At 39.8% G+C, this 14,754-nt stretch overlaps 1 protein-coding gene across 6 annotated transcripts in view; it reads right to left on the reverse strand.

Moving 5' to 3' along the window:
• Positions 1-685: 685 nt before the first annotated feature.
• Positions 686-14,754, reverse strand: part of nfic (nuclear factor I/C) — a 118,395-nt gene continuing 104,326 nt past the window's right edge. For all 6 annotated transcript variants that reach the window (XM_020499045.2, XM_031786050.1, XM_020499041.2 and 3 more), the window contains one exon: positions 686-10,265. In XM_020499045.2, coding sequence (XP_020354634.1) covers positions 10,245-10,265 — 21 coding nt within the window. In that variant the 3' untranslated portion in view covers positions 686-10,244. The remainder of the gene's footprint in view (positions 10,266-14,754) is intronic.

Below are 14,754 nucleotides of genomic sequence, written 5' to 3' on the forward strand. Positions count from 1 at the left end.
TCCAAATGAGACATTTACCGTCCAAGAAATGACAGTATTTCCTCTCTGTGTCCAAGACGTTCCAGGAGGTGTGTGGTTATGAGAGGCACGGGCCAGAGGTGCTATAATTAGCCCATCTTTAGGTCTGGGTAGTGTCTGCTGTCAGCCAACCGGCCCTGGCCAAATCTTGGCTTCCCAACCTCAAGGCCAGAGATCACAGACACATCACTGACTCCCTGGAGTTCACTGGCTTCTATTAGAACTCTGTTCACAGTATCTTCAGTTCCATACAGCCAGACACTCCCACAGGTCTTCTTCCACTCCCGACCTCCAGCCCGGGAAAGTCTTCCAAAGTGCATTCCTTCCAAGGCAAATGCTTTTGTTGGTTCAAGGACAAGTTTTTATAGCAGAGAATAGATATTGAGGAAGAGCAGACCGTTTCAATTGAGGAATCAAAATGAATGAGATTTCACATTCAACAGACATCCATGAGTTGAGGAAAACTCAAATTAGTCACTTATTAGTTATTCATCATTGTCAAAATGAATAACATTGCAATTACCCTCAATGATGATATATTGTCAAGATCACTAGAATTAAGCGAACAGATATCAAATCAGAATGTTCAAGGAATTACAAGGCAGACATTACTGTACATGTAATTGATATGAACAATGAAAATATAAAGATGACAAGGACATATCACTGAGTTGTAGCATAGCTTGTTTATTCTTTTTTATACTTTTTTTGCATAGGGAAACATACTCACTTCCAGTAATGTATTTGCTAACAGCGATGGCTAAATACAATGTTATAATGAAATATTGTCAAAGCTGTAAATTTCTCCCACACCAGTTCAAAAACACATGGCAACTTTAGTTTTCCTGTATGAGAGTCAATTTCAAATAATTAGCAGAAAACTTTTATTACCGACTTTTGCTGATAGAATTGTAGTAAGTTTCAAAAAGGAAAATAAAATCACAAGCAGTTGAAAGTGATCCGTGTGCGCTATGAAGCCGTTTCCTGTTCTATTCTACCGGATGTGTCAGAACTAAATGTCCACATGCTCTTTCCTGGTGTGCAGTGTGTATGTCTGTGCAGCAAGCAAGCGATTAATGAATAACTACTATGGTAATATTTGTAAAGAATAATGAGGAAAAACAAAAAACCTTAAAATGTAACACTGCATTAGAATGTTCTCTGAGAATCATCTTGATCTCTTCCCTCCTCCACCCAACCAACTTCATCACACTGAGAAAACAGCACGTTTAAAGATGGAATCAACATACATGTCCAGAACAAGATGAAAGTAATAGAATTGCCAAGAAAGGTTTGGCGCCCCAAGCAGTTGAAGATCATGTGAGGAATTGTATTTTTTTTGTAAAAAGAGCCCTCATTAAAATGTGGCCTTGTTCTCTCCTCTATTGTGTGGGTGGGGCTTCCCGGTCCTGACGTCAGTGAATCTGTGATATGGATTATCAAGAACATTAACAGATCTTCATAACTGCACTTGTTTTGTATGGCTTTTCACCTCCATAGCCAAAGGCCATTGGCTAGTGGGTGCCCTTCACCTTGGTAGTACTGTAGGACCTCATTGTGACACTTTGTGTGGAAAGCTATGAGCAGAAGCCAATGTGAGAGTGGGGCTCAGGCACCAAACAGAGTCCCACACAAAGTCAGAATGACCCCCAGCAGCTTTAGAGGACAAAGACTATGTACATCAGAGCTCGAGAAGGGCAATGGCCACAAATAAATGAAATTAGCAGTAAAATGACAGGCACTGCTTGTTTAAATCATTTTTGGTATTCAGTATTCACATCTATGTAAGTTAGCTTTTTTACCTGCTGGTTTGTTGAAAGTAAAATATAGAGACCAAACTTAAAAACAGTTACCTTTAGCCACTGGGTGAACATAAGCACATTTCACCACAAAAACTATGTTGTGACACATCTGAGAGTTGTGGCCTGGTCTCCATTATTCTGTGCTCCATGTCTCTTCACACAGTAACAAGAGGATTATGGAGACTGTTTACTACTCGTCTCCTCATTTGCGATTTTTGAGTTTGCATTAAGAAAACTCCACTAACTGATTATTTAGGGGAATAGGAAAAACTAAATACAATAAAAGTAAAATCATTGCATTGATCTAACTGAACTGGGCTTCCCATCTACTGATCCCCCAAAACTCTCACAAACATACACGTCTTGTCATTCTACACTTTGGACTGGTGTACTGCTAGGTATTTTGTCTCTCTGAAGAAATAATCTTGACACTTAAATCGGGACTTTAATCAAGTCCCGATTCTAATTGTAGGTAAATAAATATCTGCATGAGTCTGGACAGTGACTGTTGAGTTACTACGAACTTATGAATTAATATCAATAGGTATCAGATTCCCAGGTCTTTACCCTGTCAGGGTACACCAGCCCTTAATTGCATAGGGAGAATTCAGAGTTCCTGCCCGAAATAGTTGCAGACTATAAACGACATATTTCTAATCTATATACTGTACCAATTGCATAAAGATAAACTAGATCCGTTGAAAAACCGTGAAGGAAAATCATAGGCCAATATAGTAAATCAACTTTTTTCATATTCTAATCTTCAACGTTGTGTTGCCACCATGTGTAAAGACTTCTCTTTTCATAAACTCATACTCGATCAATACCCGTTGCAGTACGGCTGCAGCATGAGCTACCACACACAGCTTCCACACCCTCACATCATATCAGTAGCAAGTCCCTGGGTGGAGCAGAGCAGTGCGTCCTTGAGTAAAACAAGAGTAACATTCACAACAACGCAGCGCTGCTGAAGAAAGGCACTCGGAGCAGTGTGGGGCCTCACACCTGCACTACCAGAGGAATGTGCTTCATCTGCACACATGCCTTTCCTGACCAAACACTCAGACAAAAACACACACAAACACACTGTGACCACACTTTGTATGGACTGCAACAAAACTAGTGCGACTGTCAGCCCTGCTGTTGTTTGTCTAGGACTGAATCAAATGTCTTTACAAGCCCAAATCCCACAAACCAATTCAACATCTTCAATGGATGTCTAAAAATGTACCACCCGGGTGGATGTTGAAGTGATGTACTCAGTGGGTTCTCTAATGATAAACAATAAAAGGGGAAAAATATGGTGAATAATATTCTTAGCTTGTTACAAGCAGCTGTTTCCTCAATTTATCTTGCTCTGTCTCTCTCACACACACAGGATTCCTACATCTCAAAGGTTAAGCTTGAGAAATATTTCCAGAGAAGCACATCTTGAGAAGTTTCCTTAAAACATCAATACCAGGTTATTTAGTGCAACCTTCCAAATAGAAGGAAAGTGTTTGAGATCTTGAAGCTTGCACAGCAACAGTGAAAATAAAAAGAAGTGCAGAACTGTTAGATGACTTGTGGAGAAAATGAAAAATAAATGGCAATGGAATTTGCATATCCTTTTGAGGCTTATTGAAGCTTCTGGATCTGTTTAAAATGACAACAAGTGATGCTGAAATTACTGGAGTCCAAGTTTCAGGGTTAGTAAAACCAAATACAGGTACCTTGTTTAAAAAGGCATGCAGCATTGGTGGTGAGCTCATACCAACCATAGCAGAACCCTAAGAAGGAATTCTTATATTTTGTGGCTTGGCCACAAGCTTATAACAACTAAATCTAAACACAAACATAAACATGTACTTTCTTATACAAAAAAAGGAAAAAAATGGTATGTACATTTAGCCTATTTCATTCTCATTGATATACTGTAAGCATTTATACACAGGATAATGTGTCCAAAATGTAACAATCCTACAATAATCACAATGATAATAATCACTACAAAAATATTAGTAAGGGTTTTGAAATATAATAAGATAATGTTTTACATGCATCAGTATCGAATGCATATGAATGTCTTTCAGAGTAAGTTCAACCATCACCTGTGGCCACTTTAAAAAGTGTTGGGGGGTGGGGGGGAACACCTGCTCTGAAAACAAAAGTCTATGTCGCTGTCATAATAATATAATGTATAGCCGAGTTTAGTTACAAAAAGCAAATGAAAAAAGAAGACGGTGTGCTGAAGGACCACTGTGCTGGCTAGACTACCGTGGCGTCAGACCCATGTCCCTATGTGTCCCAGTCAGACCCAGGCTGGAGGGTAAACTGGACTGGAGAGGTGAGTGTGGAGCAGTGCAAATCTTCACAGAACATGTCATGAGACTCCAGCGTCTGCTGCTACTGTACAGTTAGAACCAGAGGGGAACTTTACATGGGATTCTTTCTCTATTTCCATTCATTGTGTGTGTTTAAAACATCCAAATGTAGTTTTTTGAAAAGCCTAATAAGTCGACATACAATAAGCTTGAGCATTCGCCAGCGCTACCAAACATGAGCACTTTGGCGCCCTCAGTACTACAGCAGTAATTGGAGTCCATGCTGAAATCTAGGAGGCGAATGTGATGACTTGATTATGGGCCTTGTGCTCCAACTAGCCCACTGACTGTACTGGGTGTATGGTTAGCACGTCAGTTGGCCTTGTCCTCCTTCGATACATGACAGAGCCCAGGGACATAGCCCACACCGTGGGAGTTCTTTGATCAGGAGCAGACGCTTGCCTCACCACATGTCCTGTTTAACAAATATAAATTAGCTTGCTGAATGACGGCAGCATTTTGTTGAGCTTGAGGATCGTATGGATTTGATGGAATGCCTTTGCTACAGCACGCCACTTCAACCTGGGACTGTGGACCGGGACACATAAACCGTCATCGCCAAGATCTTAAGCAGGGCATGCAAACCAGCGCTTCCCAACTCCAGTCCTCGAGTACTCCCAACAGTACACATTTTTGTTGTAGTCCCTGACTAACCTGATTCAACTCATTGAGGGCTTGATGATTAGTTGATAAGTTGAATCAGGGGTGCTTGTCCGGGGATGCAACAAATAGATGTATTGTTGGAGGTGCTAGAGTTAGGAAACACTGATGTAAACAAGACCTCTTGTTCTGCCATTTTACTTGAATTCTCAATAGCTACCAGCATTGCAATATCCATTGCAGAAACAATACTGTACACTGCATAACAAACTTTCACATGGCCTTTTCTGACCCTGCTGAAAAAAATACACAATATCCTCTCTTATTCAATATACTCCCATTACACTACGCAGTAAGAAATGATCAATTATAATCTACCCTCTAATAAAAAAACTAATGTCTTGGCATCTTTCAGTAATTTGAACAGCTATTAACAGATTTAATATACCATGATTCTGACTAGGTCAGTCTATACTTCTGAAGGGCTAATATTCAAAACAACATAAGGTGGATTTGTAGATTCCACACAATGGACCTAAATGTGGAGAACCTAAAAATGTAACTACACACTAAACATGAAAATAATAATCTACACATGGTACATAAAGCTTAACATTCTATTGTAGCCAGTGTTATGAAACCTTCAATTGTTTTTTTGTGTTGTTTTTTACATTTTATTAGAATTTTTACAGATTTTTGATCAGTTAATTTCTATAACATCCAGGTATTGTGCATATTCCCAGTGAAATAATTTGACCCCTTAACCCGATGGAAAATGCAGTGCGATGCAAAAACTCTAAATCACAAGGTATAAAATTGAGGAGGGGAATTTATCATGTCATTATTGCATCTCACTGCACTAGTTTATTGTGTCACACATTCCTACTCTTCTCCGACAATTCCATCTAGTAGTGCTAAAATACCCCATCCTTTTTTCTCTCTCTCGTTTTCAGTCTTCTGAAGTGAAATCCACATCTAGTGTTTTTGAACAGTCCTTTCCCCAATACACCTAATACACTCTCTCTCTCTTTGCTATCGGCCGATTTATGTATGTGCAATCTGAGAACCAGATCTAGCTACACACTCACACGATCTCAATCCCTTTCTCTCTCATACACCCATGAAACACACAAACAAAAACAAAGATGTGAAGCACTGTGCCCTGCTCATCACTGACACAACATAATAAGACAGTTAGCATTCCATGTAAAGAATTTGTCTCGGAAGCTTCAGCTTTATCCTTAAACAATTCCAAATTAGTAATTTCCCTTGTTTTAGCATATGGATAGAGATTCATATATATATATATTTTTAGATGTTCCTGTTTGAAAAGCTATTAAAGTGCTTGGATTTGCCTATCTGCGTATAGGAGACTCGCAGGTTGTAATGTAACAAAATAGTGGGACAAAATGTACCCCATATTCAGTTCTGGTCATTTGGTGCCAAAAATTGTCTACAGAGGCAGAAGTTGCCATGGTGTTGGGGGAAATGTAAGCCCATCTCAGTGCTTTACAGCTCTGTTCCGTGCTAGGAGCCTGATCACCTACAACACATCCCTCACAGCTCTCTACCCTGACCTCCATCTTGAATTGGAGTACTTGGACATTTTCTCTAATTCTTGCAGCACATTCTTTATCATTGAAGAAGAGCTTTAAAAAGGGGGCAAAATACAACTTAAGCAATCGCTGAGCAGAGGAAACAAGAATTGCATATTTCACATATTACACCAAGCTGGAAGACATAATGAAAGGGAAAGCAACAAGAGTCAATAAAAACGAAGAAATTAACACGATTAAATTGTAGCAAGGTTTCCATGTGATGAAATGACAAATACAACTGTATAATAACCACAGAAAGGGAAAATGGTGAAAATACCCCATCTCGATAAACGCAAACTGTCACTACTTTAATCTACTACTGTATTCATCTAAACTGGATAATGACAAGCAATCAAACATGCAGCAATGTTTTTTTGTCATTTTTGCAGCGTTACCGGTTACACCAAAAAGAGAAATGAATTTACATAATTTGTATCATGTATTATTGTTCTTAACTAAAGGCAAGGCACATAATGTGTTATATAAAATATCGTGCAAAATAGAAGTTAAAAATAGGGAGTAAAAATCCAAACAATTAGGTAAAAAGGTAAGAACCCATCAGTATTATTTACTCTCTGTTCCAAAGATTAGAGGGAAGAGCTATGGGGGGCAGGGGGGTCAGCTTCAGAAGGGTAGTAAGAGTTTCTGCCATGCACCCATGTCAGCATTATGGTGGTCGATAGAGCTGGTATCTCATGATTTTCTTTTGAAAGCACCATGCATGAATATATATCAGTATCATTTCATATGAGCACCTTTTAAAACAAGTCATTGTAGGTATTCTGTTTTTAAATAACAGAAGTGAATTGGAACACTCACCGCAAATTTGATGTTTTCTATTGCAAAGCCGCATTTAAAGGTTAGCTTTTCGTAACCAGCGTGTATGGATATTATTCCCAATCTGTCTTAATGAGCAATATCTGCATCTGTATTCTCTCTCTCTCTCCACTGAACAAAAATATAAATGCAACATGCAACAATTTCAAAGATTTTACTGAGTTACAGTTCATATGAGGAAATCAGTCAATTGAAATAAATTCATTAGGCCCTAATCTATGGATTTCTCATGATTGGGAATACAGATATGCATCTGTTGCTCACAGATACCTTAAAATAAATGGGCCTCAGAAACTTGTCACAGTATTTCTGTGCATTCAAATTGCCATTGTTAAAATGCAATTGTGTTCGTTGTCCATAGCTTATGCCTGTCCATACCATAACCCCACTGCCACCATGGGGCACTCAATTCACAACGTTGACATCAGCAAACCACTTGCCCATATGATGCCATAAACGTGGTCTGCGGTCAAGGCCGGTTGGACGTACTGCCAAATTCTCTAAAACAATGTTGGAGGCGGCTTATGGTAGAGAAATTAACATTCAATTCTCTGGCAACAGCTGTGGTGGACATTCCTGCAGTCAGCATGCCAATTGCACACTCCCTCAACTTCAGACATCTGTGGCATTGTGTTGTGTGATAAAACTGCACATTTTAGAGTGACCTTTTATTGTCCCCAGCACAAGGTGCACCTGTGTAATGATCATGCTGTTTAATCAGCTTCTTGATATGCCACACCTGTCAGGTGGATGGATTATCTTGGCAAATGAGAAATGCTCACTAGCAGGAATGTAAACATTTCTGCACAAAATTTGAGAGAAATAAGCTTTTTGTGCATATGGTACATTTCTGGGACCAACACTTTACATGTTGCGTTTACATTTATGTTCAGTGTGTGTGTGTGTATATAGCTTTGATATGTTGGTTTAATTATGTCATTGCTGATAGCAGAGTTTTATACTTGTCTTAGCTTGTCCCCAGCAGACAACCAATGAGAAGCCTGTGCTCAGAAAAACACATGGAAGGTGCATTTGGCTGGAGACAGGTTAGGGCTGTGAGCTCTCCATAACTTCTCCCCCTCTGTGCATCACACCTCTCTCTCACACCACATCTGTTGCCTGTCTAGAGCTCATTAATGTTTGCAGTACTTCAAACAATCCAAAATAATAATACAAAGAAATGTATAAAGAACTCTTGCTATGTCTTAGGCACTTTTCATGGCTGTATATATGGTTTGGGCTTGGGGAGTCTTAAGTCCTGATGTTTTCAATTTATAAATATGTATCTGCATCCATCCCAACACATGCTGCAACAAAGTCTGTTGTCACAAACATTGCATTAGCAAATGAGACAAGGACAAAACCTGTCAAGAAAGTTCTGACCAAATAGACTGGTGATGGACACTGCTGGTCAGTCAGTTGCCCGTCATCAATGAGCCAGAATCATGCCATGTACACACATGGATACATGCAGTGCCGTTGGCCTAGCAACCATTAGGTCTGGGGTCAGTGGTGGCACTATCAATGGTTACCTTTACAGACACGCTTCTAATGATCAAATCATTCACATTCTTCTCGACTCATCCAAAGTATGTGATCTGCTTTAAAAAAAGATTCATAAATTGCTTTTTGTTTTCGATTATATAAAGACAGCATGAGTAAGATAATAAAAGTGTGACTTAGATACACAGAATGTAGAAAGAGATCCAAAAGGGTGCGATTTACTGAAACCTGTCACGATTCCCTGTACCTCAACATACACAAGGAAACGTCCTCTAGATGAGTATAGAATATCTGAAACACAACAGGGCTGGATTGTTCTGATCCGAATCGATAGCTCAAGAAAGCCAACACTCATAACTCTTGTACCCTGCTACCAAAGCAACACAACATAGTAGTTTCTACAACATAATCCTAAAACCCACCTCTGACTTGCAACATTTCATATGATTAGGCCAAGGGATAGCTGCTAATAAGGAAACATTTACATTATAGTAGTGCAATGCCTGTAATGTCCAATGCAATTTAAACTAAATACACAAGAAAAGAAAGATTCTCTCCTCTACACCCAATACTGTCTCAATAGTGACATTACTATTTTTGTACTCCCTTTGTCACTATGCAGAATAAACCCCTGTTATCTACATTAATACAAACTTTATGCAATATTAACTCAAGAGTGGGGCAAGGATAGGAAGAGGAGGTTTCACTATGTTTGAATCGTATGCAAACACAAACAAATGTCTAAACAAACAGACAACAGTTGACAGGCACAAGAGGGCGTATCAGTTATTGTAAAAACTAACACACCTGTTACAGTACCTGTCTTTTTACGATGCTCTCTACTGCTCTAAAGACAGATCCTTTTGATTGTGTATGCATATCACTGTGCCTCATAGAAGACACGTTTAAACACGACAAATGGGCTGTGTTAAATGAAATCTTAAAAATACCCCACTCTTTAAACAAAGTAACTGACACAGATACAGGATTGTCAATCAAACTGGATGAAAAGTAGACTCTTCATGGGTAAAGGGAGGTTATTGACCATGTGTGACCAGCCTCCCCTAACTACTTTCAAAGAGTTTTTTTTTTTACCGTCTCCGAAGAAGTGTGGAAAAGTATAATGACTCTGGATCCGGATTCTTCTCTTTCTTGTTGATTAAGAAAATAAAGGATGCTTATTTTGCATATATGAGGAAGCAGCACCTGTAGCAGAGGGGGTGTTAAAGAGGAGGGGTACTATCCTGGAGACAGGGTCATGTCTCTGCCCCACCGTTCATTTTGGCTGCACAAACCTTTTCTCTTTCTTTCCTTGGCGTTGCTCTCTCTACCTCTGTCTTGCATTCCAAAAAGGTGTGTTGAAGCATCTTTTATGTTGATATACATAAATATATATGCACACATATATTTATATATATATACACTTTCCCTCTTGCATCTCATTTGCAATTTTCTTAATTCCACAAAAAGTGTTGAATCTCAAATCCATGTGTCCCCGCCCCTTTCGATGAGCCTTGTGTTGTTTAGTTCCCCAGGTACCAGGACTGAAAGAAAGAAAGAAAAATAAGTCACTTTACACATGAATTGCAGAAGTGGTTATATGATAGTCAAAGAAAGATAATGTTCTCTCCATTTTCATATTTGACTACAATGCTGATAAACAGTAGATTTTTATGTCTACATCAAGTGCACATGCACCACACCCACCAACCACCACTTACGCTGCTGCCATACCGTTTACTAATATTATTATCATCTCTCCTGCTACCAGTCACTTTATCCTAATCCCTGACTACATGTACATATCTAGCTCAATACTCCAGTATCCCTGACTACATGTACATATCTAGCTCAATACTCCAGTATCCCTGACTACATGTACATATCTAGCTCAATGCTCCAGTATCCCTGACTACATGTACATATCTAGCTCAATGCTCTAGTATCCCTGACTACATGTACATATCTAGCTCAATGCTCCAGTATCCCTGACTACATGTAAATATCTAACTCAATGCTCCAGTATCCCTGACTACATGTACATATCTAGCTCAATACTCCAGTATCCCTGACTACATGTACATATATAGCTCAATACTCCAATATCCCTGACTACATGTACATATCTAGCTCAATACTCCAGTATCCCTGACTACATGTACATATCTAGCTCAATACTCCAGTATCCCTGACTACATGTACATATCTAGCTCAATACTCCAATATCCCTGACTACATGTACATATCTAGCTCAATACTCCAGTATCCCTGACTACATGTACATATCTAGCTCAATACTCCAATATCCCTGACTACATGTACATATCTAGCTCAATACTCCAGTATCCCTGACTACATGTACATATCTAGCTCAATACTCCAGTATCCCTGACTACATGTACATATCTAGCTCAATACTCCAGTATCCCTGACTACATGTACATATCTAGCTCAATACTCCAATATCCCTGACTACATGTACATATCTAGCTCAATACTCCAGTATCCCTGACTACATGTACATATCTAGCTCAATACTCCAGTATCCCTGACTACATGTAAATATCTAGCTCAATGCTCCAGTATCCCTGACTACATGTACATATCTAGCTCAATACTCCAGTATCCCTGACTACATGTACATATCTAGCTCAATACTCCAGTATCCCTGACTACATGTACATATCTAGCTCAATACTCCAGTATCCCTGACTACATGTACATATCTAGCTCAATACTCCAGTATCCCTGACTACATGTACATATCTAGCTCAATACTCCAGTATCCCTGACTACATGTACATATCTAGCTCAATACTCCAGTATCCCTGACTACATGTACATATCTAGCTCAATACTCCAGTATCCCTGACTACATGTACATATCTAGCTCAATACTCCAGTATCCCTGACTACATGTACATATCTAGCTCAATACTCCAGTATCCCTGACTACATGTACATATCTAGCTCAATACTCCAGTATCCCTGACTACATGTACATATCTAGCTCAATACTCCAGTATCCCTGACTACATGTACATATCTAGCTCAATACTCCAGTATCCCTGACTACATGTACATATCTAGCTCAATACTCCAGTATCCCTGCACATTATACATTTGGTACTGGCACTGACCCTATATATAGCTCCTTTATTTCTTATTTCTCGTGTTCATATATATTATTATTAGTTATCGTATTTCGATAAGGAATACTGTACTGTTGGGTAGAGCTTGCAAGTAATTCACTGTATTTGTGTATGCGACAAATAAAACTTGAAGTGCATAAATACAATAAAAGTATGTTCTGCTTTAACAATTGCCATTAAGAGGTTTCGTAGGACATGTCCGTGTGTTGCATTTGACCTGTATAATTGCACAGTCTGTGTGTGAAAGTAAGTGGGTGCCCGCATGTCAGTGTTGTTCTGGGCCTACGGTACAGTATGAGATGTGAAGAGCAGTGATTGGGGATAATGCATGACCAGGGGAAACACTGTGGCCAACTCCAGACACAGTGCTTTACTTTCACAGTGTTCTACAATCAGTGTCTTCTCCACTAATGGGCCCCAAACACTTAACTCCGGTCAGGACGACCAACCAAATGGAGCAATTCAAAATAATACGGAGTAAAAGAGCATTACGGCGAGAGATCTCAGCAGGATCCTACCCAAACCTTTAAAAAAACATCATGAGACGTTGGCTTTCTCCTGCAGACCACTGAAGTCTTTTAAAAACTTGACAGGGCTGAATAAAGAAATCACACACAGACCTCGGCCCCCACCTCAACAATTTCCACAAGGTTTATGTCATTTTAATAGCCCTTAAACAGACGTCTTTAACTACACCCAATTGTATTGATTTAATAAAGTTAAAAAAGGAAACATCTAGCCTATACCTTGTTACTTCTCAGAGTAAAATACCATGTGGTCCATGACCCCAGCCTCTAACTCCTGCCTACCCACCAGGCGCACGCACGCACGCGCACACACACTAGTATGTTTATACCATCAATGTAGTAGCGCACAAATTTGTACTTACTTAGCACTGTATGCAGGGGGAATGGGGAGTGAGCTATGGAGCTATGGACAGACTCTTGGAAAAACGTTGAAATGGGGTTTGGAAACAAACTGCTGAGCGGGGTCAGGAGAAACCAAGCCAAAGCCACATTAAAGAGGCAGTATTGTAATTCAGAGGGGTTGCCTGGCTCATTGGAAAGACCACAATGGAGGTTGCCAGTTAAAGCAGGGGGCGATGAGGGTCTGTGCCAGGGGTGAACTCAGGAGGGCCCCTTGGTTGTTGAGTCTATGGGGTAGAGCCTACTGTAATGACTGGGGCTGGTGTCTTCACCGTGTGCAAAGGCTAAATGCAAATACTGTAGGCTACAGGCGCCATACCTTTAGCCATGGAAAGAAAACTTACTGCAGCCCCTCGTCAAATTCATAACATTCAACACAGTCCCCCTGGAGTCTTCTACTACTGGCATAATTGAATCAACAAATACATGTGTTTCTTGAGTTCTGGATCTCATCTATGCAATAGATTAAAATGACCGCATGCCATTCCAGTATTTTGGAAATGCTTTTTTGTTGTTGGGATAAATAAACAATCTACACCCACTCTCAAGAAGCCAGTCATGATTCAATACATTCTGAGTTTATGTTATAGAAACACAATACTTGCCTCAGTAGAGGCTCGTAATTTACATTCTGAGTTTCCCCCTCTCATTTGGGCATTTCTGTGGCAACCTCCTGGGTCTCTCTCTTTACAAATGAGCATAAGCTTTACCAGACCGCTTGCATTGGACTCTGACTCCTTAAAACAGAACATCTCTCTCTTTACACGTTGAGCAATACAATGTAACTGATGAATGTGCTTTCTAAAGGCCCAGCTTTAGGTGAAACCTTGATGTGAGTTGGTCAATAGCAGCCCTAGCCTGGAGTCCCAGAGAGCCCACGTTACCATCAGGGGAGCTGGAGAAAACATCCAGAGGTGTCCAACTCCTCTGCTTGGAAGGAAAGACACATCTGCAATGGGAGCGATGTGGACTTCGAGCAGTGAGAATGGAAACGGTTTCAATGTGCAGTAGTACTGGACCTACAATCCAACTAAGTAACATACAGGCCAAACCAAAACACAACACACTCAGGGCTAAATGAACGTGTGAGGCTACAGTACATAAACAAAATACATCCCTCAATTATTCAAGGACTGATGATTATGAATGAACTTTGAACAACAATGAAGGGAGGGGACACTGAGCCATCAGTGAAGCAGTAGTTCACTGCAGTAGTTCACTATGTCCTCTTGGGGGAAGCCTCCCTCCCCCACTACTCCTTTCTTTACTACCGATACAACTGGAAATCCATCCATCCATATGAATGATGAATCTCAACAGTGTAACATGGTAATGACTCTGCCTACTAATGTAAAAAGAAATGAACACAAAAAGTTGATCGCATCTTAAAGTTAAGTCCTTTAAGTCCCTTAAAATGTTACGATTTGATGGTGAATTACGAGTAAATAGGAATTAGGTTTAGCGAAAGGAGCAGGTTAAAAATGCTGGGGGGAAAAAAGATGGTCTTACCATCTCTCTCTGTTTTTTTGGAAAGGTGTTAGACTTTTCTTTCAGTACTTGTTGCATGCCAACTTATTTAACGGACTTCATTACTTGAATATTATACATGAAACCAAAAGCACATTTTAGTGACGGTAAAGACAACCAATCACAGCCAATCAAGGTTAACCGTGGTGAGTGTCTCACTCCAAAAACAATATTTAGTTTCTTGCGAAACGTTTTGCCAGGAGGGGAAAGTCTGAAAATACAAGGCTGGGAGTCTGGGACAGAGCTGCACAGTCTGAGGGAAGCAAAACAGCTACCCAGATGTCTCCTCAACGCAGCACACTATTGTACTGAATACTCACTGACATTACATTACTCTATTACACTGCTGCCTTGAGTTAGGAGGTTGTATGTTTCTGAAAACAAAAATAAACTGTACCACGATCCAAAAGAAAATGATAAGATAATTC

Source organism: Oncorhynchus kisutch, linkage group LG13 (genome assembly GCF_002021735.2).
Source record: "Oncorhynchus kisutch isolate 150728-3 linkage group LG13, Okis_V2, whole genome shotgun sequence".
In the NCBI taxonomy this organism is placed as follows: domain Eukaryota; kingdom Metazoa; phylum Chordata; class Actinopteri; order Salmoniformes; family Salmonidae; genus Oncorhynchus; species Oncorhynchus kisutch.